General features: G+C 38.4%; 3 protein-coding genes across 8 annotated transcripts in view; 2 read left to right on the forward strand and 1 right to left on the reverse strand.

The window, feature by feature from the left end:
* The first annotated feature begins 4,260 nt into the window (after nucleotides 1–4,260).
* ckmt2a (creatine kinase, mitochondrial 2a (sarcomeric)) lies at nucleotides 4,261–14,477 on the forward strand. The gene is made up of 10 exons (XM_031756873.2): nucleotides 4,261–4,315; nucleotides 5,845–6,021; nucleotides 8,565–8,763; nucleotides 9,266–9,361; nucleotides 9,456–9,677; nucleotides 10,476–10,561; nucleotides 10,813–10,936; nucleotides 13,244–13,378; nucleotides 13,876–14,001; nucleotides 14,121–14,477. Exons 2-10 carry the CDS (start codon nucleotides 5,879–5,881, stop codon nucleotides 14,235–14,237), a joined length of 1,248 nt encoding a protein of 415 aa, XP_031612733.1. The 5' UTR covers nucleotides 4,261–4,315; nucleotides 5,845–5,878; the 3' UTR covers nucleotides 14,238–14,477.
* A 1,179-nt stretch (nucleotides 14,478–15,656) lies between these two features.
* LOC116333634 (ubiquitin-conjugating enzyme E2 L3-like) lies at nucleotides 15,657–20,407 on the reverse strand. Its single transcript, XM_031756871.2, has 4 exons — nucleotides 20,253–20,407; nucleotides 17,300–17,395; nucleotides 16,566–16,752; nucleotides 15,657–16,466 (listed from the first exon to the last, which is right to left on the reverse strand). Exons 1-4 carry the CDS (start codon nucleotides 20,277–20,279, stop codon nucleotides 16,312–16,314), a joined length of 465 nt encoding a protein of 154 aa, XP_031612731.1. The 5' UTR covers nucleotides 20,280–20,407; the 3' UTR covers nucleotides 15,657–16,311.
* A 1,731-nt stretch (nucleotides 20,408–22,138) lies between these two features.
* The window catches only part of zfyve16 (zinc finger, FYVE domain containing 16), a 29,274-nt gene continuing 24,356 nt past the window's right edge, over nucleotides 22,139–27,056 (forward strand). For 2 of the 6 annotated variants that reach the window (XR_005613762.1, XM_039614788.1), the window contains exons 1-2: nucleotides 22,139–22,366; nucleotides 26,072–26,181. Coding sequence is in view for 4 of the 6 variants with exons in the window: in XM_039614788.1 (XP_039470722.1) it covers nucleotides 26,112–26,181 (70 nt within the window). In the remaining 2 variants the exon portion in view is untranslated. The remainder of the gene's footprint in view (nucleotides 22,367–26,071; nucleotides 26,182–27,056) is intronic. The other 4 variants (XM_039614786.1, XM_039614787.1, XR_005613761.1 and 1 more) reach the window with 2 other exon arrangements.

Here is a 27,056-nt window from a genome sequence, read left to right on the forward strand (position 1 = left end):
GCGGCGCTAGCTAACTATGCTAGCGGCGCTAGCTAGCTAGCCGACTATCAGCAACACATAAGAGAACTGCTGCTAAATAAACTACACCTAAACTCGGTTTATATCTGACCCAAATAGAGTGCAGGTCATAACTTCTTACCTGAAATTCAGTTCACCTCACGCTCCTGCCTTCGCTTTCCCTGATCCACGATTGACCTCCGCGTTAGCAAACACCGGTCGATCGGCGGTAGCCTCACCGCCTTTTATGTCTCGTTCGCGGCATGTCCTTTCTGTCACACACGGTGGATAGCTGCCCTCTGTTGTAGCTCCACCACCAAACAACTCAGTTATTTTTCCACATCGACATCAGCTGATACTAGAAATTAGAAGCAAATGAATTCTAACAACAGCTGATCAAGCTTAAACGATGCAGCTGTTGTTTAGGCGATAAACAAACAAGAGCGAAAAGCCGATCATTGATCAGTTTCATGATTGAAGTTGCAACAGGCAGAGAATGACAGGGGAGGCTTCGTAACGACAGAATAAATCATAATATTTTCTGTGAATGTGGCACGATTCCGTTTGTAACGGCAACTCTAACGAACTAACCATTATGAATAAAATAAAGTCCAACGTCAGTAACTTAGCGCACACAGCTGTATATAAACTCCCGTCGTGCTAGCTAGCGAGAGAGAGAGTCCCTCGCTATCCATTTGCAGCCAAGTCGCGGCAGCTAGCTAGGTAGCCGGCTAGCTGTCAGGCAGGACCGGCGTCGTCAGAGCACTGTCGCTAAATATGGGATGTCTTGATAAAACAAGCAGATATTTGAAGTTTACACACCTACATTCTCGCCTGAAAATATCTTAAAAGCTTATTTTGTGACCTAGAAACACGAATAAAAGACATATAAAACGAAGTGGTGGCCGCCATTGTTCACTCTGTAGAGGCGTGCTATGAATTGTGGGATATTGAGTTTTCCACCAAGCATTACCGTAACTTTTGAATGATTTGCGCAACCTTAAAAATTCCAATGGCTCCTGAAAGCAGCGACGCTGTGCGCACCGTTGAAATTGTCATCATTACGGTAATCCAAATAAGGGTAGACAGGCTGTACCACTCCCGGCATACCACTAGAGAGAGCCAACACACCACAAATGAAGTCTGTTTATTTGGCGCCAAAAGATGAATTGGCCCAAATTTGCACTAAAATCTAAATATTTCAAAAACTATAAAAGTTATAAACACCAAAAGTCAGACCATACTAGTCCAGCTTCAGCCGCACAAAATGATGTAACATATGTAACCCTATTGTCAAAGCTGTTTGGCAGAGGAGCGGGAAAATTTTCACTAAAATATTAATATTTAAAAACTATAAAATTCATAAACACCAAAAGTCATAGCACACCATTCCAGATCCAGCCGCACAAAATGAGGTAACATATATGAAGCTTGTCTCAAAACTGCGGGTCGAGATACACTGCAAAATTTCAGGCGGAAAAAGGAAAATAATAATAATAATAAGAATAATAAATCCGAGGAATAGTAATATGTGTGCCTCTTGGCATAGGCACACATAATAATAATAATAATAATAATAACAATAATAGCAATAAAAAATTTAAATGTCTCTTCACTGGATCTAAGGGGCCCAGTAAATCACAACAGTTGCCTCAAGGTGCTTTATATTTTCGGGTAAGGACCCTACAATAATACAGAGAAAACCTCAACAATCAGACCCCCTATGAGCAAGCACTTTTGCGACAGTGGGAAGGAAAACCTCCCTTTAAACAGGAAGAAACCTCTGGTTTTGCCAGAGGTCAGGGAGGGGCAAATATCTGCAGTGCTGCAGCCAGAGGTTAATAACTAATGATTATCAATCTTCCACAGAACTTGACAGTTGACACATTGCAGTCAGCCAGGTAACGTTCTCCTGGAATTTGCCAAACCCAGACTAATCAGTCTGGCTCCCTGATTGAAAAGTTTCATTCTTCTTCCATAATTCTGTGATAATTATAGGGTCTTTATCATATAATATGTGATAGTGACTTGAGGTGACTGTTGTTGTGATTTGGTGCTGTGTAAGTAAAACCTAATTGAAAAGGGCCAAAACTAATTTTGGTTAAGCGTTTTTTTCTTTTCTTTTTTAATTTTATTAGTTTTTAAATTAATAGAATATATAAAAATGTAAGGAATCATACATATTTAGAATGTAAAATTATAAAGTTATAGTTAGGTTAACTTTAGGTTATAGTTAGTGCATTTTGGTATTGAAGGATACTGTTTCCTCAGTATCACCAGAAAAAAAATCTTAAGTCACTCATGCCTCACCATGTTGAATCAGTTGTCCTTACAACGTATCAGTTTTCTGTAACACAAATCAAATGAACACAAACTAGTTGCTACACAGTAAGTTTGGGGTTGTTGGGGACCCTGTAGCAAGTAATCAAGTAATTGCATAATTGAGTAACTGAGTAAGTCTCTGTGTGTGTGTGTGTGTGTGTGTGTGTGTGTGTGTGTGTGTGTGTGTGTGTGTGTGTGTGTGTAGACATACTGGGTTTCCTAAACAGCTGGAGTACGTCACATATTTTATCTATGAAAAATGAAAGCTTTATGTTCTTACAGTTTCTCTTGCATGTCAGAGCAAAAATCCTTAAAGTTTAAACACATTGCAGGTTTTATGCTCATTACAGTTTTTAAGACATTTTTATTTCTCTTTACAATCAGATCCTGTCTTTTAAGTTTTTTAATGTTTATGATTTTGTACACAAAACTTTTTGAGCTTCACTTTTTGAGAGTTGGATTCAAGAGGTTCTTTCATGCTACAAAAGCATATTGCCACATATCAAGAATATGTGGCACTATTCTTAATAGTTCCCCTCAATGTGATCAATTTTTCATATTCATATTTCAAAGTCTATTGAGTGTATTAGTGAAATAGTAAGATCTTTGCACTATTAATTTATTATTAATTCAAAGATTTTCATTAGACTGTAATTTTGATTATAACATGAATATAGTGTGATTTCCCTTGTACTTTTAATTTTTTGCTTGTTTGATGTCTTTGGGATGGGGTGGGGATGGGTTATTGGGTCTGGGGGCGTATTTATTGCTATTTCAAAGGTCAGGAATCTGCTTTCTTACACTGCTGTATACTTTGAAGTTACAGTTTTGCTAATGTATTTATAAGCTTCAAAATAAAATACAAAATAAACCATTCAAACTGTAATTCTGATGCACATTGTTATTTTAACAAGCAGAGAGAGCACACATAAAATCATCAAAAAGAAAAAAGTGAACACACATAGTGTTGCCAAAATAAAACTTGCACAGAGACTAATGCAAGTTCACTGAGAAGAGATCACTTGGAAGAATTGAGCATGATTTACTGAGATATAGAAAAATAATGGATTTCAAAATTAGCCCATATTTAAACCATGCAAGGCAGGGGTTGGTGCGAAAGTGTCAGTAAAGAACAGAAGGCAGCCCACCACCCAGGAAAGCAGGCAGATGACTGATTATAGAGCTTAACTGAACATAGGCATCGTAATATAAAATATATAAAAACCTCAAATGCAGATACATGGCACAAAAACAGAAAACCAAATAAAAGGTGGGTTGAAAATTGGGTTGCAGATATGCAGCAACTGTAAGGAAAGCAATTAATTCCCCTCTCGCCCTTGCAGGGGGTCTTTACCCCTACTTCAAGCTCGGGTCCTCTACCAGATTCCTGGGACCTTGAGGGTCCTGCAAAGTATCTTTGCTGTTCCAAAGACTGAATTCTTCTGGACAGAGTCTTCTGGGATCTGCTGGAGCTTAATCAAATAAAACAAGCTGTACTGAAGTTTACCCATACCCATGCAGCTTATTAGCTGGCAGTGCATTGGGAGGACAGTACTTCTATACAAAATTCTAGGGTTTATACTGGGAGATCTAGTTGGTATTGGCTAGAGTGAATCTAGTTTAACTACGTATCCACATAGGATTTTCCCACTAAATTTTATCCATGGGATTTTTGTAATGTGCAAATATTGAATGCTCTAACTCAGGGCATGGCTGCTGCTGTACATAGCTCTCATGGTCACAGAAGCGGAACAAGAGATCATTTTCAAATATCAAGGTCAAACTGGACAGTGATATTGGAGCCTTGGTGGTCATGGTTAATCATGGTTCAGCAGAAGCATACTGTACGTCCATTGGCTTATAATTATTTCTTTCTGAACTTTTGATTGGCTCCCACCTTTTAATCCCACATGACGGGGTGGAGCCTTGTGTAAGAGGAGAGTGAAAAGCTGTTTAACAAGAGACCCTGAGCAAGAAGGCAGCAGCTTTTCTACAGGTACTGTATCTCCTTTCTCTTATTTCTCCTACAGAAAGCTTCCATTTGCTTCCAATACTTAGGAAAATTATGGAGCTGGTTGTAGCGCTGGTATTAAAGATCCAGGCTGTATACAAAAAATTTGCATTCTTTTGACATTCAAAATTAATGTGACGAAGTTTAAAAGCTATGGACAAGGAAAGCGGGTGGAATATGAAGCAGGATTTGATGACAATTTCAAGGTGATATGTAGGCAAACAACAACAAGAAGTCTTAAAGAAATGTAGAAAATCAAGGAGAGTCTAAAAATTAAAACAGAGTAGGTGCTTTTTTTTTTTTTTTTTACATGTTTCCAGTTAAAAGGTCACAGCAACCAGGGGAGGGGACAGTGATCTTAGATCCCAGCCTGTAGTGTAATTGCGTGTAATCCCAACTGTAAGATCTCATCATTTTCAGTGTTGGTTAGTAGAGGTGGTTTCTCACAGGCTGATCTCTAGAAAGAACTCTTGCACTCTCTTTCCACCTGTTTTTCATCCTGATACATCAGCTCTCCTACACTTCACCTTCCATCTGCCTTGTTTCCATCTGTCTATCCCATTTCCTTATGAGGTTGTGGTCTTATGACCAGTTCAGAATGTCACCGTGTGAGCCAGTCATGGCTTGGATCTTGGCACTGAATCCTGGCAGTGCAACCGCCTTCCACCAATCTATAAATACTACGCCCATTGACCCACAGAGTGAACTGCCTTTAACCTACACAGTGAAAGGAAAAGCCTTAGAGTGGGACAAAAGGAGCTCATAAAAATCATGTGACTAACTGAGTGACTTTTAATTTCAGGTCTGATTCGGATTAATAGGACTAACAACGTCCTCACAGCTCCCCTCTATATAAAGACACACTCTCATGGACACAATCCACAGAGGATAAGCTAAAATATGACCTTCCAGGCCAGGTCCATGAAACTAAATGAATTGCTTTTGTGAGACATTTCGACTAAATTAACAAGAATGATTATAAAAGCCATTTCTTCTTGAATAAATGTCTCATTTTTTTGTTAGCTTATGGCTGACTTCTATCTGTTAAATAGCAAAGCATTAGTGGTCATATGAAACCTGCTATTCATACTGTGATAATAACACCTCCCATGGTCTAAGCTTGATATATTATTGAATAAAAATTTTCATGGGTGAAAAGTCATTAGATAAGGGCAAGTTAGGCCTAGATTGTTCTGGGTATCCTACCCTAATCTTTAGAACTCTCACTACAATCACATCCCAATCCTCAGCACTAACCCTGACCTGATCCTTTTTTGGATTTTTTTCTCAGTGTACATCAGCAGTTTTATTCTACATCCCAAAACTATAACATCATGACAATGTGATTGCAATGCTAAATTTCCACCAACATTTATTATGATGATTCAGGAACACCACAACATGAGAATACTAGATACACATCAGGTGTCCATTTCCACTTTGCCTATACATGTATATGTTAGTACCATTCACAAGTCATCAACAAAATCTTGCTTTTGTGTTTTTATATGTAGTCCTTTTGCTACTGAAATCCCAACTAGCAGAAAGATGGCAAGCTCTTTCACACGCCTGATCTCCAAGCGCAATACAGCTGTGCTGTTGGCCGGCTTGGGTGCAGGAACTGCTGGATTCTTGTTGAGTGAAAACAGTTCTCTAGCTGCTGAGGCAAAGAAGAAGCTTTACCCTCCCAGGTAAGACAGGTCAACATTAGCACCACTAATGCCACCAAGGGGTGACCAGTTGTAAAAAGAACTTGGTTGGCTAGAAATCTGTTAGAAAATTACCATTTGGCTTCCTTGCTCTATCACCTTAGTAGTTTTTTATTTTTTGAAGAATTTATGATCTCAGTGCAACTAAAGCTTTATTTTGTAAAATATGACTAGAATTTTAAAAAGGAGGATAAAACCAGGCTTGCTCTAAGATTGAACCTACATTACCTTGTTATTGACAGGTTGTTACAGTATATTTACACATTGTTCAGTCACATCTGCCCCTCACTGGCTACATATGGCAGGGGTGTCCAACTTCAGGCCTCAATGGCCTGTGTCCTGCCAGTTTTAGCTATCATTCTGGGTCAGCACACCTGAATTAAATGATTAGTTCATTACCAGGCCTCTGGAGAACCTTAAGACATGTTGAGGCCATTTATATAGCCCTATAAATCAGCTATGTTGGACCAAGGACACATCTAAAACCTCCAGGAAACCTGCTCTTGAGGCCTGGAGTTGGACACCCCTGACGAATGGTTTCAAAATACCAAGTGGCAAATGATACATTTCAACTAGTTAATCTATGGGCATGTCTGGAAGACATGAAGTTCCTGGATGACATTCCAAATTTAGACAAAACTAAGGTTATTTTACTCTTTTTGAGTTTTTCTTTTTGAGACTCTTCTGAGCAGTGCTGATTTTCTAACACTGGAAAATAATATTCCAGTGTTAGAAAATCAGCACTGCTCAGTGTTAGTCATTGTTAATCTTCAAAACTGACTAGGTTACTTTTAAAAATATAACACTGTCAAAAGTGTTCATTTAACACTCAACAGTGTTATATTTAACACTCAGAGTGGACTCATATAGACACTCTCTAGTGTCAATTTAACACTGGAGATTTTGCTGTGTAGGGTGTTTACCCTACAATATAAAGTGCCTTCAAGCATGAGTTGGTACTACACAAATAAAACTGAATTGAATAGAATGATGTCACAGTGGCTTTGTACATCTTTCATATACATTCTATGCTTAAGCAAGAAGAAAGACAGTGAAAAGTGAGGTGATGATGAGGTTACATCATAGGAACAGATGACAATAAGAGATGTGAGGATTGAGCAAAAAGTTCTTTCTGCAGTAGATAGATGACCTTGACCAGTCAGTGAGTAGGTATTAGACTGCAATTATCTCCCTTAAAAACAGACAGACCAACTACATGCCTCACATCACTTGCACATTTCATAAGAATGACTTACTACAAAATGTTTCCATAACAGAAATAAGCGGAAGGTGACATCACTAGACTATTTATGAACCGATTCATGTGTTCAAAGTAAAAGTACCCTGCATACTGTTTTGTATTTTCTATATAATTAGTTATTGTTTCACAGCAATTTCCCAACTTCTGAGATGAATAAGGGCTATCTGATGTCATCTTATGCACTGAGCCTGCAGCATTAATAAACATTAATGTGTGGATTGTGTCAGCACAGTCCAACTAAACATCTGAGAGTTTCAAAGAGTACACAAGGTCATGTCAGATAAGCTGGCGATGTCTTGCCAGATCAGCGACGCTCTCACATTTCATCTGGGTTACCTTTGGCTCTCTCTCACTTACTCTTCACACTGTATTTTATGCTCTCCCCTTTTACTGCCTTTACCCACTCATCCTATACATACATACAGTACACTTGCTTCTCTGGTGGCTGAAGATAGATTTTTCTGATAGTGTGCTCATATTTAGGCTCCAGGATACATTTGGAATGATTAGATGCCTACTTAGTGCCACTGCATGCTGGATCAGAATCTAAAAGCACCTTAAGTTCCTAATGGTTTTACACAATATAAAGATTCAGAATTTAGCCACTGTATCCATATACTCTTTGTCCAATATTAGATTCCTGATATTGATGAACTCTCTGATTCCAGAGCTGTAGGTACACTTACCCCCTAAATGGCAGACAAGTTTAGCAGCTAGTTGAGGACAAATGGGAGCCAGCAGTAGCTGTTATCAACCTCTGGCTATCTTTCATTGCATGTCTTTTGTTTTGTCAAATGGCTGCCCCTCCCTGAACCTGGTTCTGCTGGGGATTTCTTCCGGTTAATAGGGAGTTTTTCCTTTCTACTGTTGCCAAGTGCTTGCTTAGATAGGGTCATCTTATTGTTAGGGTTTTTCTCCATTATTGTATGGTCTTTACCTTATAATATAAAGTGTCTTGAGGTGACTGCTGTTGTGATTTGGTGCTATACAAATAAATAAATAAAAACCCCTAAGTTAGCAAAATAAAAGAACAACAATAACCCCAAACCAACAATGTACACATCAAATTGTCTATTTTCTTACAAATGAGATTTGTCCAGGTTAACCAACTGGTATTCTGTACCACGGTTATATGCTAGATCAGCACTGAATACGTTGAAGGGAAAATTATGTTGTCAACATTAGCTAGAGTAAGAAGGAATATTAGACTGGGTGTAGTAACTCTCAAAACTTTTAAATTTCTCCAATCCTTCTTCTCTTGAAGCTCTGATTACCCTGACCTGAGGAAACACAACAACTGCATGGCCTCTGCTCTTACTCCAGCCATTTATGCCAAATTGAGGGACAAAGTCACCCCCAACAACTGGACCCTTGACCAGTGCATCCAAACGGGAGTCGACAACCCTGGACACCCTTTCATCAAGACAGTGGGTTGCGTGGCTGGTGACGAGGAGAGCTATGAGGTAAAACAAAGTGGGTTTTGTTTAAATTATCCACTGAATAACCCATGCTTATCTTAATAATAATCAGTATATTGATTAATTGTAAATCTGGTAATACGTGAGAACTAAAAAACTGAGGCAGTAAGGTTAAAAAAACATGCCTCATATCACTTGCACATTTCATAAGAATTACTCACTACAAAATGTTTCGACAACAGAAGAAAGCGGAAGACTTTTTACGAACTGATTCACATGTTCATAGCCTAAGTATCATGCATAGTGTCAGAAATGATGTGTCATTATACAGAGTGTAGTACCTGAATGAATGTATGGTTGGAACAGTCTCTTTTTTTTTTTTTGTTAAGCCAGTAACTGATGATTCTTTGTCATACAGCTGATGATTGTCCTTATTATAAAGGTGCAGTTCCACACCATCTATATCATAAGACATCAACTGTCAAAGTAAACTTCTGACTTCCTGAAACAAACCTACACTGCTGACTTTGTTTGCTGCTGCTTCCAGGTGTTTGCTGAGCTCTTTGACCCTGTCATCAAAGACAGACATAATGGCTATGACCCCAGAGTCATGAAACATCCTACTGACCTGGATGCCTCCAAGGTTAGACCATAGCTTCTTGCCACTATAATTTCAGTGCATCCATGTTCGATTTCTACACGTATGAAACACTTTTTTTTGCCTTTGTCCTTTCCAGATAACCCACGGCATGTTTGATGAGAATTATGTTCTGTCATCCCGGGTGCGTACTGGCCGTAGTATCCGCGGGCTTAGCCTCCCCCCAGCCTGTTCGAGGGCTGAACGCCGTGAGGTGGAGCGGGTGGCAGTGACAGCCCTAGCTGGCCTTAAAGGAGACCTGGCTGGACGCTACTACAGCCTAGGAGACATGACGGACAAGGAGCAGCAGCAACTTATTGATGTCAGTTAATCATTTCAGAGAAATGTATACTCTTTCCTTTACATTTAAACTTATGATTTAATGTTATTTTTAATTATTATTTTGTGTGAATGGTACATTTAAAATGGTAAATTTAGAGATTTGTGGGGTGAAAAAAAAAGAGAGATTTATGGGGTGGATATTTCTTTGGCACCCAGCACTTTGTTGGGTATCAGTTTAGATTACTGGTTAAACAGGCACCATATGCCTTACAGCTGAAATGCAGTGGCTTCATTTCAGTCTAACCTGCAGCCCTTTGCTGTATGTCTTCTCCTTCTCTTTCTCGCCCTCTTTCCTGTCTACTCTTTACTGCTGAACTGCCAGATAAGGACAAAAATAAATCTTAACAAAATACGTTGTTTAAATAGAGTTTAAAACTTTCCAAACTGAAATAAGGCTTTCAACAGAAGGTGAAGAAACAGCAGCTGTGGCTTTATGTTCAGGTCATCTGCAGGGATATCAACTGACACTGAAATGGGATAAGCTGTACTCTTGCATAATACCACTTTGAACCACAAGATGGTGCAGCAACCCCATGTAGCTTCTGTAAAGGCTGTTCATCTATATATATATTTTTTGAGAATATATTTTTTAAATCCATTTTTTAAAAACAAATCTCATTCCAGCCTCAACAATACCTATTAAAAAAGACCAATGCCCTTTTATATGACTCTGAAATATTTTCATCACCAAATTGTAAAGAAGTCTTTCTTCCCTTTAAAATCTAAAAATATCCCTCTGTTTCCTTCTTGATCCTCCCTTAACCATTCCCACCTGTAGGATCACTTCTTATTTGACAAGCCGGTCTCTCCACTGTTGACATGTGCCTTTATGGCCAGAGACTGGCCAGATGCCAGGGGGATCTGGTATGGTCTATTCAATTCTTGTGCATGTCTGCTGCTGTGTGACCATGTATGAGTTATTATTGTGCCTGTTCCTGGAAACTGAGCCACTAAAACAGCAGGAAGTTTGATGCTGTGTTTTCCATTTGGTGTGCATAGCTTTTTATAAACGCATGGTTTTGCACAGACGACAAGTGTGAATATCAAAGTGCCTCATGTCATGAGTCATCAGCAGTAATGAAAGACGAGTAGTTTTCTTGTTTTCTTTTCCTCAGGCACAACAATGATAAGACCTTCTTGATCTGGGTGAATGAGGAGGACCACACCAGAGTTATCTCCATGGAGAAGGGCGGCAACATGAAGAGAGTGTTTGAGAGATTCTGCAATGGACTCAAACAGGTACAGTGGAGTGTGATGTCAAACAGAGTAAAGGGATATTATTTTGATAATTAGCCAGTCTTTTCTATGGATACTAATGTTGCTGAGTTGTATCAGACTGAAATATCTCAATAATTACTCGATGTATAAACATTCGTGTTTATACACGAATTGTGTCAAATTTCATATTTGACACATCTTCATTTCAGTCATCAAAAAGGATTATTTTTTGTGACACATTAAATCCACTGTGAGGTGCAAACTCAGCTGTTGTAACTCTGTTTGGCCACTGGTTTAAAAAAATAAATGCATCACACTCCCAAACTGTATATAAAAGATGGGCAAAGCCACCATGCCGTTCCCGACAGGTTTTGATAACGTTTCAGCATTTTAGTCATTGTTAGTGATGGGTCCTGCAACACTGACGCACCGACGCATGTATCAAGCTCACCTAGCGATGCCTGTATCGGTGCGTGTGTCGCTTTAAGAAAAAGTCACGTGATCGATACAGCTGCTGTATCGCTCATTGCCAACGCGCCAAACTTTGTTTAAAAGGTACCGCATCCGCATCCGCATCTGCCAACGGAATCAGTCGCCAACAAAAACAAAACAAAACACAAAATTACTCTTGCAAAGTTAAAAAACAAAACACATCTCTCTATAACAAAATGGAGCCCGAAAGAAAAAGAATTGTTTCTGCTGTGTGGGATCATTTTGATCTTTTAACTGCAAATAAGGTAATAGTTTGTCTTTGTTTCAGTGTAATCTGTCAGAATAGGAAAACAGCAATGTGACTTGCAGTGTAAATTATTTATTTCATTTTATGCAGGTTAAATGTCGCATCTGTTCTGCGTTTCTTACACAAACAAAAGCACCTCCTCAGTGTTTAGGCATTACAGAGCCAAACATGAAAATGAGGAGACAAACACACTGAGAATGAACTCAGGCAGGCCTATATTGACACTGAACAGCTTTATCATCTTTTTTTTTTTTTCATTAATATGTGTTTTATTATTTTCAAATCAAGCATCTAGGAAGACTGTTCTGGACCAGGCAGTCCTGAATTTTATTATAGAGGACTGCCCAACCCCTTAGTATTGTGGAGAGTGTCAGAGAGAAACATTCCAAGATCAGAGGATCCTTTAACGTACTGGGGAATAGGAAGACATCTTATCAGAACCTTTTCCACCTGGCTTTACAGTTTTTGTGTATCCCAGCTTCATCTGTGCCTGTGAGTTTTCCAAAGCTGGGAAATGATGTAAAAAAAAAAAAAAAAAAAAAACCCCGCAATAGACTGAATGCAAAAACAATGGATAGACTTATTTTTCTGAATAGAATTGTATAATAAAGTCTGAGTCAATTACATTTAAATGGGTAAAGTTACATTCACATTACTTTCATTTTAATTTTCACTTAATGTCATTCACAATATATTTTAAAGGTGTCTACAGTATTTGCAATGTAAAAGATATAAAATGATTCCATGGAAAGTACAATACCTTACAGTGTATACAAGTATGACTAGGTCATTGAATCAGTGTCTGTTGTGAGTCTTAAGTAAGTTGCCTGCAATGATATTTAAGGTCCAGCAGGTGTCAGCATGGAGCAAAACAGCAACACTGTGTCGACACAGTATCGATACAGTTTGGGGAATGTGCTGAAACGCTTCACGAGGCCTCATCTACCCATCACTAGTCATTGTCATGTTGTTTTTGGGGATCAAAAGAAACCATATTTGGACAAGAGGGTAGAACTTGATAGCTAGTACTACCTAGCTCGATTAGCAGGTTGGATCCATAAACTATTCAAAGACATACACCTGTTAATTAGCAGACTTATAAAATACTAGAATTTCACTCACCAAAATTATGCGTATTGGCTTGATTATGAGCCAGGCTCCAGTGGCCACTAGAGGAACTGCATTTCACTTAATTTAGCTGTGTTACTTCACATGTCAGCGCTATCCAATTTTGGTCATTTGGGGCATCTGAAAACAAGTGTCATTATTCTGAGTCTTTGATCCAGCACTTTGAGTGTTTTTAAAATTCTGTTTATTAATAAATAATTTCTGTTTGATGACTAGTAGTTTACTTACAGTCTACGTTTGAAAAAGGGAACAAATATTATATATATTATCTATCTTGACTCATAATAAAAGAAAACTGCATTTATTTCATTATGTACTTATTTTGTTAACATGAAAACTCCTCAAATTTCAAACTTCTCCTTCTCAGCTCTCAATTAAACCGCTGCGAAAAGTGATTATCTTGCTCAACTATTATGTATAGATAAAATGTGATTGGGCAACCATGAACATACTGTTTACAGGTGGAGCACCTGATCCAGGAGAGAGGGTGGGAATTCATGTGGAATGAACGTCTGGGATACATCCTCACGTGTCCGTCCAACCTGGGCACCGGCCTCAGGGCGGGTGTCCATGTACGCCTGCCAAAACTAAGCAAGGTAATATACTGACACTATAACAGTATAACTTTAAGTTCCATTCACTTTTATTTAAATATTTTCAATTTATGACAACAGTTGTCTCATGGGGCTATTTTTGTGAATGAGTCATAGTTTGATTAGTTACATCTTCAGCAGCTTTACCTAGAGCCAGTGACAGAGCAGATTATTTTGGTGTTTTGGATCTGATAGTGATAAAAAAACAGATAAAGTCGGTTATCTACAGTGTGGTGTTTCAGTAGTTTCAATCTCCATTTTCAACACAAAAACAACACAAGAGAAAACACAAATCAAATATAGTGTGCTGAACACAGCACCAGCTGACAGAAGCTAATTTTTAAAGGTTTCTATAATCCAAATTCTTCCTCATGATCTCATGTAGAATTTTTAAAAAAAAACAAAAAACCCCCACTTCTATTCATGTTATTATTTCTGTTCTTGAAAAAGAAATCTTTTAATTAAAGTTTCAACATGTTATAAATGATTCCAACTTACAGGATCCACGTTTCAGCAAAATCCTTGACAACCTGCGGCTGCAGAAACGCGGCACAGGGGGAGTCGACACGGCCGCTACTGGTGATACCTTTGACATTTCCAACCTTGACCGTCTGGGCAAATCTGAGGTGAGGATATTCTTTTGTTGCCCTTTGCACAATTTCCTTTTTCATGCTAATAAGCTCACATGCATCAGTTCTATATAACGCCCTGTCTGAGCCACTATTCTGTTGCTGTGTGTTTCTAGGTGGAGCTGGTCCAGTTGGTGGTTGACGGCGTCAACTACCTGATTGAGTGTGAGAAACGCCTGGAAAAAGGCCAGGATATCAAAATCCCATCTCCCATTGTTCAGTTTAGGAAATGAAAACTGAACTCCTCAGTTTCCTAAAGAGGTCAGTGATCTGATCAGTCCTCCCTCTCAAACTGAGCCTGCTAGAGAACCTGAGAGCGACTCCCATCAGCAAGGAGAAAGCATTCTCTTTAAGTTTCCAAGACAGAATGCATTTCTTTAAGATAAATCATCTTAGGCATGTTCTTTAGAGGAAAACTCTACCTCAAGAAAATTGTAACCCCAAGTTCAATGAATAAACACTATACAACATTTTATTGCTTTCTTTTTTTTTTTTTTGCTGTTGTTGTTTTTCACTTTGGCTGAACAATAATGTGTAGAAAGTGGTTCAGCATTCTTTATCTGAAGTAAGAACAGTCTGTTATTTGTATGAAGATAATGTCAGTTTTGTAGTTATTAGATGGCAGTTTTATTTTCCTATCATCATCAGCCACTTTATTAGGTAAACTGTGCTAGTGCTGGGTTGGACACCCTTTTGTCTTCAGAACTGTCTTAATTATTAGTGGCAGAGATTCAAAACGGTGCTAGAAACATTCCTGAGATTTTGGTTCATACTGTCATGATAGCATCAACCAGTTGCTGCAGATTTTCCGGTTGCACGTGATGGTTATAAAGGAATGGACATGGTCAGCAATAATACTCAGGTAGGCTAATGGTGCCCAGTTGGTACTTACGGGTCCAAAATGTACCAAGAAAATACCCTGCACACCATTTCACCACCATGACCATCCTGAAGCACTGACACAGTATGGATCCATGCTTTCATGTTTATGCCAATTCTGACCCTACCATCTGAACATCACAGCAGAAATAAAGATTTTTCCTGTCCTCTGCTGGCCAATTTTGGTGAGCTTGTGCACATTGTAGCCTCAGTGTCCTCTTCTTAGCTGACAGGAGTGCCACCTGGTATGGTCTTCTAATCCTGTAGCCTATCAGCTTCAACGCTTCACATTCACAGTTGGTCTTGCTGTAAACAAGTAGTTACTTGAGCTACTGCCGCCTTTCTAGTGGCTCAAAGTAGCCTGGTCCCTTTCCTCCGACCTCTAAAAATCTATAAGTTAACGGAATATGCTCTCCTTTCCTAACCATTATCTAAACCCTAGAGATGGTTGTGCAGGAAAATCCCAGTAGATGTGCAGTTTTTGAAATACTTAGATGAGACCATCTATAGCATCAACAACCATGACATTATCAAAGTCATTTCAATCGCTTTTCTTTACCTCTCCAGAGCTGGACCCAGCTGTAAATCTGGTAAGGATTATGCCTAAAAATCCCACTACAGGAATAGGGAAGATCCTGCACATGCCTCTGTATTTCCTACTGGCTTCTCACATTTGTAAGCATCAGTAATTTTGTATTTTATTTTTACATCAGTAATAATGGATCTTTAATGTAATGTTCACTGACAACATGCACTTTACAAAGGGGCCAACAGAGGTGGAAGAAGTTTAATAATATTTCTAAAGATACAAAAATGATTCAATGACTTGAATGTTGTTGCATTTTCAGAGGTTTCTTTGCTCCCGCGTGAATTTTGCATGAGCAACAAATTTAAATTCTGATGTACTGCCACGGGTGATTTCAGATTATGGTGTATCCTAGGGGGAAAACGATTGAAAGGAGTAGACGACAGATATAACCCACAGCATTAAATGCCGTTAAGATTTGAAACAATGCTTAAAAATCTGTAAACAGGTCTGCATAAGCTAATGATTAATCTAAGAACACATTCAGCATTAAAGTAAGCAGAACAGCACTTTTCAGAAAGTTCACTTTCGACAATGCCACCTCAGAAAATTTTATTTTTCTAAAAAGGAAAAAAAAAAAAAAAAAAAATATCAGTAGAAAGAAGTCAAAAACAACCAAAAGGTGACACTGAGGCCAGAGCCTGCCTGTGCACCAAAAAGTCCTGCTTTTCTTTTTGGCAAAGTGAAACAGCAACACAAGCCTCTATTAAAGAGTGGTTGGAGAGTGCTAAACAATGCAGGTTTGGAGAACAGGCCATCTCTGTGAAATAAGGGGATAAGAACAGAGAGTCAGGCTGGGTTCTTTGAACAGGAAACAAAAAGGAAGTCTAAGAGGCGGGTCGTCAGTCCACAGGTCGCTTTTCACTGTGTTTCTTTGTGAACTCCTCTGCGTTCTTCATGAATTTCACACGGTCTTTAGTGTACTCCTCTGCCAGGTCAGCCCTCAGTGGATGCTCTGGCTGAGGCATGTTCACCATCGCAACCAGACACTGAATCACTGGCAGAGGGAATGAGAAAAGAACATTTGTGAGCATATTTGGTACTTTTTGGAACAGATATAAGACAGCAACAATAAGATGTTGATGTCCATTTTCACCTTGGCAGGTTTTCGTGGCTGGCTTCCAGTTCTCCACACTGATGATGGGCAGGCAGACCTGGCCCTTTTCATCAATGTTGGGGTGGTAGATTTTTGTCTTGAAGGTTATCTTAGGTGGCTTGAAAGGATACTCTGCAGGGAAGATGATCTCAATCCGAAATGCTCCTTTGTCATATGGAGGACAGTCCTTGAAGAAAATAAGAATGTGTTAATTTCAGTAAAATTGAAATATTTAGTCAACAATAATTACATAATTTAATTATTAATGCTCTTTGACTTTAAGATGACTTGGTGGGGGTTATTCTTATGTGCTCCTTTGATACTTTTAATAGTGAAAATTAAAAATGTTGCTAAAATGATTTCGGTGTTCTTCTCTAATGTTTTTCTTTTTTATACTTCTGAACATATTAAGGATGTCCTTCTCTAGAGCATTAAACAGAACCAAAACTTTTGTCTGACACTTACCAAAACAGAAATCTTTAAAAAAAAAAAAAAAAAAAAAAAAAATCAAATAAGTGAACAAAAAACAAGTAAGCTGATAATGTACTGTTCACAATAGATATATAGACTATATAAAACAATATTTTTCATACAAGTCAACCCAAATTTCCACCAAAATGTTCTTCTCAAACTTCACAATGAGTGATCTGAAATCTGAGCCATTAGAGAAACAAAAGTGGGACAAATGTATAGTTAAGGAGTAAAATCCATTTTATCCCAGGGTCAATACTTACAGGAACAATAAGCCCTTGCCAGTTCAAAATATTAGATTCATCCACTTGAATGATTCGGAAATTCTTTATTCCAGAATCGCGAATGTCTTGAATCTCCTGAAACGAAACACAATTGATTGAACTTTGGTCCAAAATTATGCAGTGACAGAACAGGAAAAACAAACAGACAAATGCGTGAATGCATAACGTAGAGTAATCAGCCACAACATCTCCAAAGTGGAAGCCAGAACCTACTAAAAGTGATTCAAGGAAGGAGAGATGGTGACTCAGCAGCAGGTTCAGAAAGGGCAGTACTGGACCATGCGGTTTCAGCCCACAGAAAAACAGTCTTCAGCTGGCTATGACAAAAACGTGTTAACACACAAATTGCTGAGCATGACGCTGCACAAACGCAGACTGTCAGAACCTACAATGACCACATGAACAACACAGTGCTGACTTGGTCCCCAAATTTCCAAGATCTCAACCCAGACAAGCATTGTTGGGACGGGCACACAAGGACACACACACTGACTTAAGGTGATGGCTTTTAGAATTGCGTTGGTACCTTTACAAGTCAGTTCTTTTGGTGACATTAGGGTGAGCGCCACATTATGAGGTTGTGGTTTTAAACTTGTGGCTGATTGATGTCGATAAAACCTCAGGAAAAGTCAAGAAACCAGCTAAGAAATACAATCTGCTGGGTGTAGGTGATTCACAGGAGCTGTGTAATATGGCCCTGATGGACCGAGTCCCGTCAGACAGTAAACAGTTACATCACTTCCTCCACAATGACTCACACCCGCTGTTCCTCGGTTCAGATTACTATTCACACAATGCATTTTTCCTTCCAGGCTGTTCACATAAATACTGCAAAAATGATTATGGTGTTTTAAATTTTTATTAACACTGGACAATGATGGCCTATGTGAGACCTTCAACTCCACTAATACAGTTTTGCATACTTACAGGGCAGCAGTCATTATAGATTCATACTAATTAACAATAAATAAAATAATGGGTTTCCAGACTGTGACCTTTGCAATGACATGTGTGTACGGCAAACAGACAGAGGTGGAGGACTCAGTTGTTTTTGCTATGAAGGCCTGTGATGTATAAAACACTCAAGCATTCATATAGACTAAGCTTTTTAACATAATCCTCAACAAATTATAGAAGAAAAACAAAAAACTGAAACAGTTTCAAATTTAAATGGGTATTGCATCATTAAAATGTGCGTGTGCGGCAACAATGGCTGAGGACAAATGGTTCCATGATGGTTACTTTTAGTTATTTAACGAAAAAAAGAATGTGTTTAGTTTGTAACTGCAGTAAAATATCCTTGTTAACCTCGTTTGCGGTTGACTGATTTCAGGTATAAAGCAAAGCAGTTGCAGAGAATATCAAGAAGCAGCCTTGTGATAACAGTCACCTTCAACCACCACAACCAGCTGTTAGCTGAACACTAGCACTAGCATTAGTTTAAAAAAAAAAAAAAAAAGCAAAAAAAAAAAAAAGAAGCTTAAAAGCGTTACAAAACAAATCCATTTGGTTACTCAGATCAAATATTCTTCATCCATATGGTCAGAAAAGTCTGCCAGTATACATTTCAGAAGAACATGTAGGCGAGATAGACAAACAGGAGGGAGAAACTAGTAAATGTTATCAAACCGATGAGGTCCTACAGTTGCAAGTGATTGGCAGACAGAAACTGACAGTCAAAATATTTTATACAGATCAATTCAATAATGTTCCAGCAAAACTTCAAGAAATATGAAAATAATTTGGTGTTGAGGTTTATTCATCACAATGACTTCACTTCTATTTCTACTACAGTACTAAAGGATGCTGTTGACAACGCTGTCACTGTTTTCCAGCTGTACATGCCCTACAGTCCCAGTCATTTAGGATAATTATCTTGCAACAGTTTTAACTGAAAGCAAATGGTAGATCTTTTCTACTTCCCAGCGGAATTTGGAATTTACCTGAACTGTAAAACTGAACTATCAGGGGACTTCAGGAAGTCGTGACAGCACACTTCACCATTTTCTTTTTGGTATGAGGAAATTACTAACATACAACAAATCAAAATTAAAACGAGTCAGAACAAAATAAAGCATGAACGCCTGGCCAGCCACTACACTGTTTACAACATTAGCATACAATTCATTTTTTTTCTCTCTCTAAAAATATATAAATAAAAAAAAATAAAAATCAGTGTCCACAATAGCCACATTTTTCTACTTACTCTTTTAACTTACAGGAACAATTCTTTCCAATTGTTAAACCTAATTCTTCATAATTTATTGACTACTCTATTTTGTTGCTGAAAAAAGCTGAAATAATAAAGGCATTACTCCTGTCTGTTTTATACTGCGTTTATGCTTACATGCAAGTACATGACCAAGTCAAAATAAATCAAAATAACTTCTTATATCGTTTTGCAATTAACTAACCCTTAATCCCCTAAACAAGAGAATAATATGTCTTCCTTATAGAAAAAGATAGGAATGGATAATATGTATGCATGTATATATGTCATAAACGTTTAGCTAAACACTGTTTATTAGACGTATACGGCTCAGATGAGGTCTGACGTCACGTCCCAACCCCAAAGTCTCCATGTTTTCGCCTCCGCGGCTGCCTTCAGACGGCGACAGCGGTTAAAACGAGCTGCTACAGTTTCCACCATGCTTGCCTATTAAACACCAGCTTGCTTTCCGACTTAGAGCCGTAGATGACAGTTTTATCTTAAAACTTAATCACGCTCTGCTGGCATTTCAAACTAACTACTAAACCCCGAGTCACCGTCTGTCGGCCGTCATTATCCTTTCGTTTTGTCAGACACTTGAGCGAGAAACACCCGGACATTTTCTCTTTGCCCACGAATCTGTAGCTACACTCATAAAGCCGAAACCATTGTTTAAACCATGTCAAAGTAGCAGAAATCCAACAACTCAAGTGTTTTTCTTACCCTAGTTAGTCTCCTAGCCGAAGTCATTGTGGTACCGATTCCGTCTTCTCCTTCTTCCTTTTTCTTTCCGCTCTACCTCGACTTCTTTTCAGTTTGTTTTAAAGCGGATGACGGGCGGGATTCTGTTGCGTTACCGCCCTCTTTGGGCCCGGAGGGTTGCAGATTTTAACCAAATTTTTACCGCCTTGCTTTGGATATGTGTTCCTGCTTCCTTTTGTGTATCCCCATTTCTTTAAGACATCCTTTTTGAATAAAACTATTATATTTATCCATCTATTGTGGTAAGCTAGTCCAGTATTTAGTTCCGTTTAATTTATTTAATAAATTCATTTAACCATGGCTCATTTAAAGGACATGTGGAAAATCGATGCAAAACCGTGATAAAAAAAAATCAAGCACACATGAATTATTTTGAAATTAAAAGACAATTAAAGAAAAAAAGACAATTTCCCCAAATTTCACAGTGATGAAATGTCCTTTTTATCAAAAAGTCTTTCTGGATTTTTTTGAAAAGTGATTCTATTAAATTAAATATTTTGTCACCTGTTAGTGACAAGGTGTTAACAGACCTCTCTGCACTGAATCATTACTTGTTATTAATCTCTGCCTCTCTTCCACAACATGTACATTTTGTCCTGTCTTCCTCCCCTCACCATGAACCAGTTGTAGCAGATGGCCACCCCTCCCTGAGCCTGGTTCTGCTGGAGGTTTCTTCCTGTTAAAAGGGAGTTTTTTCTTCCCACTGTCACCACAGTTCTTGCTCATAGGGAGTCATATGATTGTTGGGTAGGCAATATAAATTGCCTTGAGGTGACTGTTGTTGTAATTTGGTGCTGTATAAATAAAACTGCATTTAATTGAATTGATGATACAATGACATAATAATGAAAATGCAAGAAAAAAATCACAGAGTCTAAGAACATCCTACCCTCACTGGCTGTCAGAAATGTTCTAATTTACTCATAATTCTCTAAATTACAACCTTTTAAGTGTGACTCACAGTGAGGAGCAGTTTTCTTTTCAGTCGCATCTTACGTCAGGTGACCTCAACCGTTCACATGATAGGGTGGGTTAAGGGATCACACTGATTTCACCTGAAACACTAGTGTTTTTTTCACACCTTATGTGATGAGTCACATGATTAATAGTGGGTCAATTACCCCCTCCTAAGGGACAGTACCAACTAAGGTTTAAATATCTGGGACTCTCCACTTTTTGGCCTTGGATGAGAGGTGAAATGTCTTCAACAAAATTAAAGAAGTCCAGCTGCCTTGTTGATGCTACAGGTCAAAAGAGAGTGGCCAGGCTGCTTTGAGTTCACAGGATGGACACAAAAATACAAATCACAACTTGTTATAACATAAGTATGCAGCAGATGACTCTTATTGTTTCACAGTAAGATCCACCATTGCTTGTCGTTGATGACTGTGAACAAACTCATCTGGAGCAATCACACATGACATGAAAGATGGCTATCGTGTTGCCATCTACTCATTTCTGAAGTCCCATTTTGAAACTTTGAGATGAGCCTTTCCAGCATCACAATCTCATTATTAAAAAGAGAAGAGGTGATGGGAAATGGAGTGGTTTTTATATAGCAAAATAATACAATAATAAATTGCTATTACACAAAAGCACAAGGCAGCCCTTGTTCAACTTCCAATTTTTTATTCTTTATTTTTTTAGAATAGAAAATTATATAAAAAAATAACAGAGAAATTTACAGTGATTACCTTTAAGAAACTCTAATGTTTCAGAACTTGACTGAGAAAGTTTTTGTCAAGTTTTTTTTTTTTTTAATTTCTCGTTTGTATGTAGCTCCCAGGAAGAACAAGTTTACTCACCACCACTTCTGCGCTGGTGAGTAAACTTGTATGCCAGCCTCGCGTTCTCCACAGCCTAAGCATATCCTGTGACCTCCCGACAGTCTGCCTGTTCAAGATGGCCGCTTAAGTGGAGAATTTACACCTCTCCAGTAAAACTAATCCAGCAGCTAGCTGGCCGAACAACTTTTACCGTGGAATTACCCTAAGATACCAGCAACGTTTTCTTCTGCGTTACATCTGAAGAGAAGCATAATTGTTGAGGTTCGAGACATGGAGTAAAACATACTGGTAAGAAATTCGTTAATCCCCCCCCCCCCATAGTTTGGTAGCCACATTAGCCAGCTAGCCTGTTCAGTAACAACTAACGGGCTAATTTTAGCAACACCTGCCGTAATCGTGCTAATTTCAGTAGACGTACAACAGGCAGTCCAAAGGTGGCTCAGCTTTAAACAGTTAGTCAGAGTTAGCTGTACACATAGGACTCTGGCTAACTGCTAAGTGGGTTTGTTAATGTGAAATGTAAGTGCTAATGTTACCTGCTAACGTTTCATATATGATGGGTTTGCTAGTTTTGTTTATCTTACTCGCTCTTATACTGGATTTTTGGTTTGTGAAAACTTTTAAATGAGAGCAAGAAAAATGTATATAGTATGTGTTGTTTACGCCACAACCGATATTTGTAACTTCAGCTCTAAACAGCCGTAGTGAATGTGTTTTTACTTCTCGTTTCATATTATTTCTTATTGCATTTTGCCAGTCTCATAAGCAATGAGCAGCAGAACGACATGAATTTTAAATGACAGAATACTTGTCAAACCTCAGTTCAGCGGGTTGTTGAGGGTACTGTGACGATTGCTTGTAAGGTCACAGACTTCCTCCTTCCCTTAAATATTAAACCTTGATGGAAGCTAGTTACTGAATGACAGCAGCAAAAAGAGGCTCTCTAAATAAGAGCGGAAAAAGAAGTTCTTTCCACTTTGTGGGGAGCTTAGTGGAGTGAAAGAAAATTGTTCTTTTTTTCTAGCGTTCCAAACGTCAGCTTGTTACTGTAAAGGCTGGTGGAATTCCTTAATTAAACCACGGGTTCAGAAAGCTCCAACGTGAAGAAAAGAGAAATTAGTGTCTGCTCCTATCCACCACTGTTTAGTGAAAAATCTAGAGCAAAACTACAGAAGATAAAATAACATATGGAGACTGTTATCTTAGTCTGACAATGTTTAAAGCAGGGCATTCCTGGGGCTGGTTGGTTTGGACACTCAATTATTATAAACATTAATTATTTTTGCACCATCGTCATGTCTGTTTTCTGCGACAGGAAAGGTTGCATAAAAGCACAGGGCTAAGCATAGTTCTGAGAATGTTGATATGTTCATTGCAGCCACCACATACTCATTTAAAAAGCTTACAGAAACACATACTCACTGATTTACTACTGTCCGATTACTTGGTTAATCATTGGCATAGTCAATTATTGAAATAATCAATAGCTGCAGCCCTATTTATTTCTTTTTCTTTGTTCATGGACCTTTACTTTAAGAACTATGTCGTGATAAAAAGCTTTATGAGTTAAGTTGAGACATTGAAGTTGTGGGAACTGCATTATAGTACCAGTCTGTACCTTAGCACTACTGTGAATCATTCATACACGTATCCTTCTTGTGGTGTTCCTGTTAAGTTACCCAAGGATTGTATATCACATAGTTCTCCTTTCATTTATCGCTTCCCTCTGGTAAAAGTACAGCTGAACTACTACAACTTCTACTACTACTCTTCAGCTATAGACTATTGCACTACACAAACGAGACATAGTTGTCATTAAGTAGTGTAAAAACCCTCAAATCACAATGAGTAATAGTTGAGTGACATCAGAACTCACATGGTTCATATCATGTGATGGCTGTGAAACTGGTTTGTGTGAGGGTGACAATTCATAGTTGATATGGGTTTGTATACACTCTCAGGTTTTTGAATTCATGTTGGACTAAATTCTAAGTAAGATGGAGGCTTGCTCTGAAAACAATGACTTGTGTACTAAGGTTTGGCGATTGGATGAATATATCAGCTATCGACAATAGGCTTTTCGCTGATCGTTTTTTAAAAAGCAATTCATTTATTTATTTATTTGACCATGAATAAGTTTGCTAATAAAGTTGGTTGAAGCTAAGAGTCAACAGAAAAAATAATAGCACCGTTTTAACAGCACCCTCTTCCAGCAAATGCACCCTCCTCAGAGTGCACAGAAATGCAGCGATTCATTTACTCCAACTTATAACAGAAAGAAAGAAAGACAGTAGCCTATGTTAGAAAAAGAAACTTTAGGCCATGTGGTCTAAATTAAAAACTCCACAATGCTGGGGAGGGAAACAAAGAGAAATTGGCTTCTTTTTTTCACTATACAGGCTGTTCCAGTGTTTATCCGTCTTACACACTCCACCAAACAACAAATACAAAATTAAACAAAAAGTTAAAAATCTCCGATAAAATATTAAGTCTTTTGGGCGATTTGGCACATCTCAAGGAAATTTTTTACATATCTCCCAACCTTATTTTGTTCATAATACAAGATGATTTGGTACAAGATTCAATGATGGTAAATGGCCAGTATTTGTATAGCGCTTTACTAGTCCCTAAGGACCCCAAAGCGCTTTACACATCCAGTCATGCACCCATTCACACACTGGTGATGGCATTGTACATACATTGTAGCCACAGCCACCCTGGGGCGCATTGACAGAGGCGAGGCTGCCGGACACTGGCGCCACCGGGCCCTCTGACCACCACCAGTAGGCTACGGGTGAAGTGTCTTGCCCAAGGACACAATGACCGAGACTGTCCGAGCCGGGGCTCGAACCGGCAACCTTCCGATTACAAGGTGAACTCCCAACTCTTGAGCCACGATCGCCCCTTTAGTACATTAATATCAATGTACTAATTGATATTAAGATGTCTATGTCAACAGTGCTGTCTTTATCTCCTCCAGCTGACACTCAGCTCTACACAGTAATGCCCCGTCTCCTCAGTAGTTTGCATTCAAGACACTGAACAACACTTTACGAGTGATCAGTAACCGCATTCAAGTGTTGAATTATCACATCCATTATCAAAAATATTAATCTGGTTGGCCCAGATGGTAAATAATGGACCTGAGTGTAATTATTAAACAGTTTGCACTTCCTTTTGAAATAAAGTCAACAAACAATAACAATGGAAGTGATGGCATCAGTAGATCACATGACTGCTATTTGTTTACTGTAACACAGAACTGTGTCCTTGTCCTTATTTCCTGCAGTAGTGGCTTCTGTTCTTTTTTTCTTTCTTTTTTATTCCTTAACTTTTAGTCCCTTTATTGCCCACTTAAACCATATGTCTGAATATTAATTGTTATGGTTTTCCATTGACTGCTTTGTGTTAATCTCTGGGTTCCTACTAATGTAGCTTCTACCATAGCCTCTTTTTCTGTTAGCCACTGATTCTTTTTCCTTATTTATACTTGCTTTTCTTTTTTTTATTTATAACCAGAGGGGATCTCGTAAAGAGGGATATCTAAATTTTCACTGCAACATAATTATGGAATTTTAGTGTTATATGAAACTGTGCTTATTTAACACTAATGGAACACATTTATTGCTGCGTCTTAAGCTGAGAAGATTGTAATGTCAGAGATTTCTGCTTCTTCACCTCCAAACAACAGCATTATCAGCTCATTTTAGCCACTTCAGACTATCGTCATGTCACTTTGTGCAGAGTACTGACAATCTACCACTAAATGGGATGATCCCTGCTAAAGATATTAATTTGCAGCTCAGCGTCATGTGCATTTGCACTTTTGTGCCGAGGTCCTTGACTGGTGTAGTAAATGTTTACTAAGCTGTGGTTGGCATGTTAAGTGGATTTTTACTCCACCACCCAAACACCAAAGAACTTGAAAAACAATCCAACATTTGAAGTAATCCTTTCTTCACCCAACAGACCTGTTTTTGTTTTTCTTTTCAGAAACTGTAGGGCATAAAAAGCCTCTTTCCTTTAGTGCAGCATGGACAGCTTCTTCAAGGCAGCTGTATGTGATCTGGACAAGCTGCTAGATGACTTTGAACTCAATAGTGGTAAGACCAGTCACACATCACATGGACAGTAACATCTGATAAGGGATAATCATGATTCATTGTTAATGGATTTATTAATTTTATGGTTTATCTCCTTAAAGATATAACAACTGATAACACAAGGGACAAAGAATGTGTATGGAATTATTATATTATACTAGTATAAGTCACGTATGAGAAAAAACATAATCTGAGCAAATAATTTCATTTCACAGGTGCAATTAAATTCCGTGTTTAAATTCAATAACTCACATGCGGAGAACTTAGCAGCCATGCACAGAAAGAAGCCATTGCGAACACAAGAGTGTCTGCTTTGAGTCTGCTGCAGTTTCACACTCTCGTGGGTAGTTCTCGGCAGGATTGTACTGACTTTTGACTGTTTGGAGGCGGAGCCCAAAGGAAGTGGGTGTCCTATTCTGATTGGTAATTTTGATGCTCAGTTCCGGTTACTGCATTAAACTGAGTTACACTGTAGCAGCAACAGAAGCATTGTTTAAAACTGTACTTCTTTACAATTTGGAAAATAAAGTTTGCCAAATTAATTATCAACAGTTGTTGATTGCTGTGTAGCAGTAAAAATACTGACAACTGTCACTGAATTACTTTGATGCTAAAGAAAATCCTTTAAACCAGAGGATTAAGGAAGTTCTGAAGCTACGGCAGTGCTGTCGTCCCAATGTGTTGTACAGTACTGCATAGCTTTTATGATTTAAAAACAACAACAGCAAAAAAAACCCCCAACTTGTAACGAGAACCAGGAAAGGGAGTGAGAAATTAGAACTTTGGCTAAAATACAGACATTTAAATCTGTCAACAAAAAGTTGATCAATCTGCAGCCAACACATGTAACCTTACATACCATAACTTGGAGTGCT

This window comes from Oreochromis aureus, linkage group 7, assembly GCF_013358895.1.
Source record: "Oreochromis aureus strain Israel breed Guangdong linkage group 7, ZZ_aureus, whole genome shotgun sequence".
Lineage (NCBI taxonomy): Eukaryota > Metazoa > Chordata > Actinopteri > Cichliformes > Cichlidae > Oreochromis > Oreochromis aureus.

What these genes read in the sequence shown, in the direction of transcription:
- ckmt2a (XM_031756873.2), top strand. Translation starts at nt 5,879, where the DNA reads ATGGCAAGCTCTTTCACACGCCTGATCTCCAAGCGCAATACAGCTGTG. An exon ending in CTGACCTGGATGCCTCCAAG is followed by an intron (nt 9,362 to 9,455) that starts GTTAGACCATAG and finishes TGTCCTTTCCAG; the next exon opens with ATAACCCACGGCATGTTTGA. An exon ending in GCCTGCCAAAACTAAGCAAG is followed by an intron (nt 13,379 to 13,875) that starts GTAATATACTGA and finishes TCCAACTTACAG; the next exon opens with GATCCACGTTTCAGCAAAAT.
- LOC116333634 (XM_031756871.2), bottom strand. Translation starts at nt 20,279, where the DNA reads ATGACTTCGGCTAGGAGACTAACTAGG. An exon ending in CGGCTAGGAGACTAACTAGG is followed by an intron (nt 17,396 to 20,252) that starts GTAAGAAAAACA and finishes GTTTCGTTTCAG; the next exon opens with GAGATTCAAGACATTCGCGA. An exon ending in AGCCACGAAAACCTGCCAAG is followed by an intron (nt 16,467 to 16,565) that starts GTGAAAATGGAC and finishes TCCCTCTGCCAG; the next exon opens with TGATTCAGTGTCTGGTTGCG.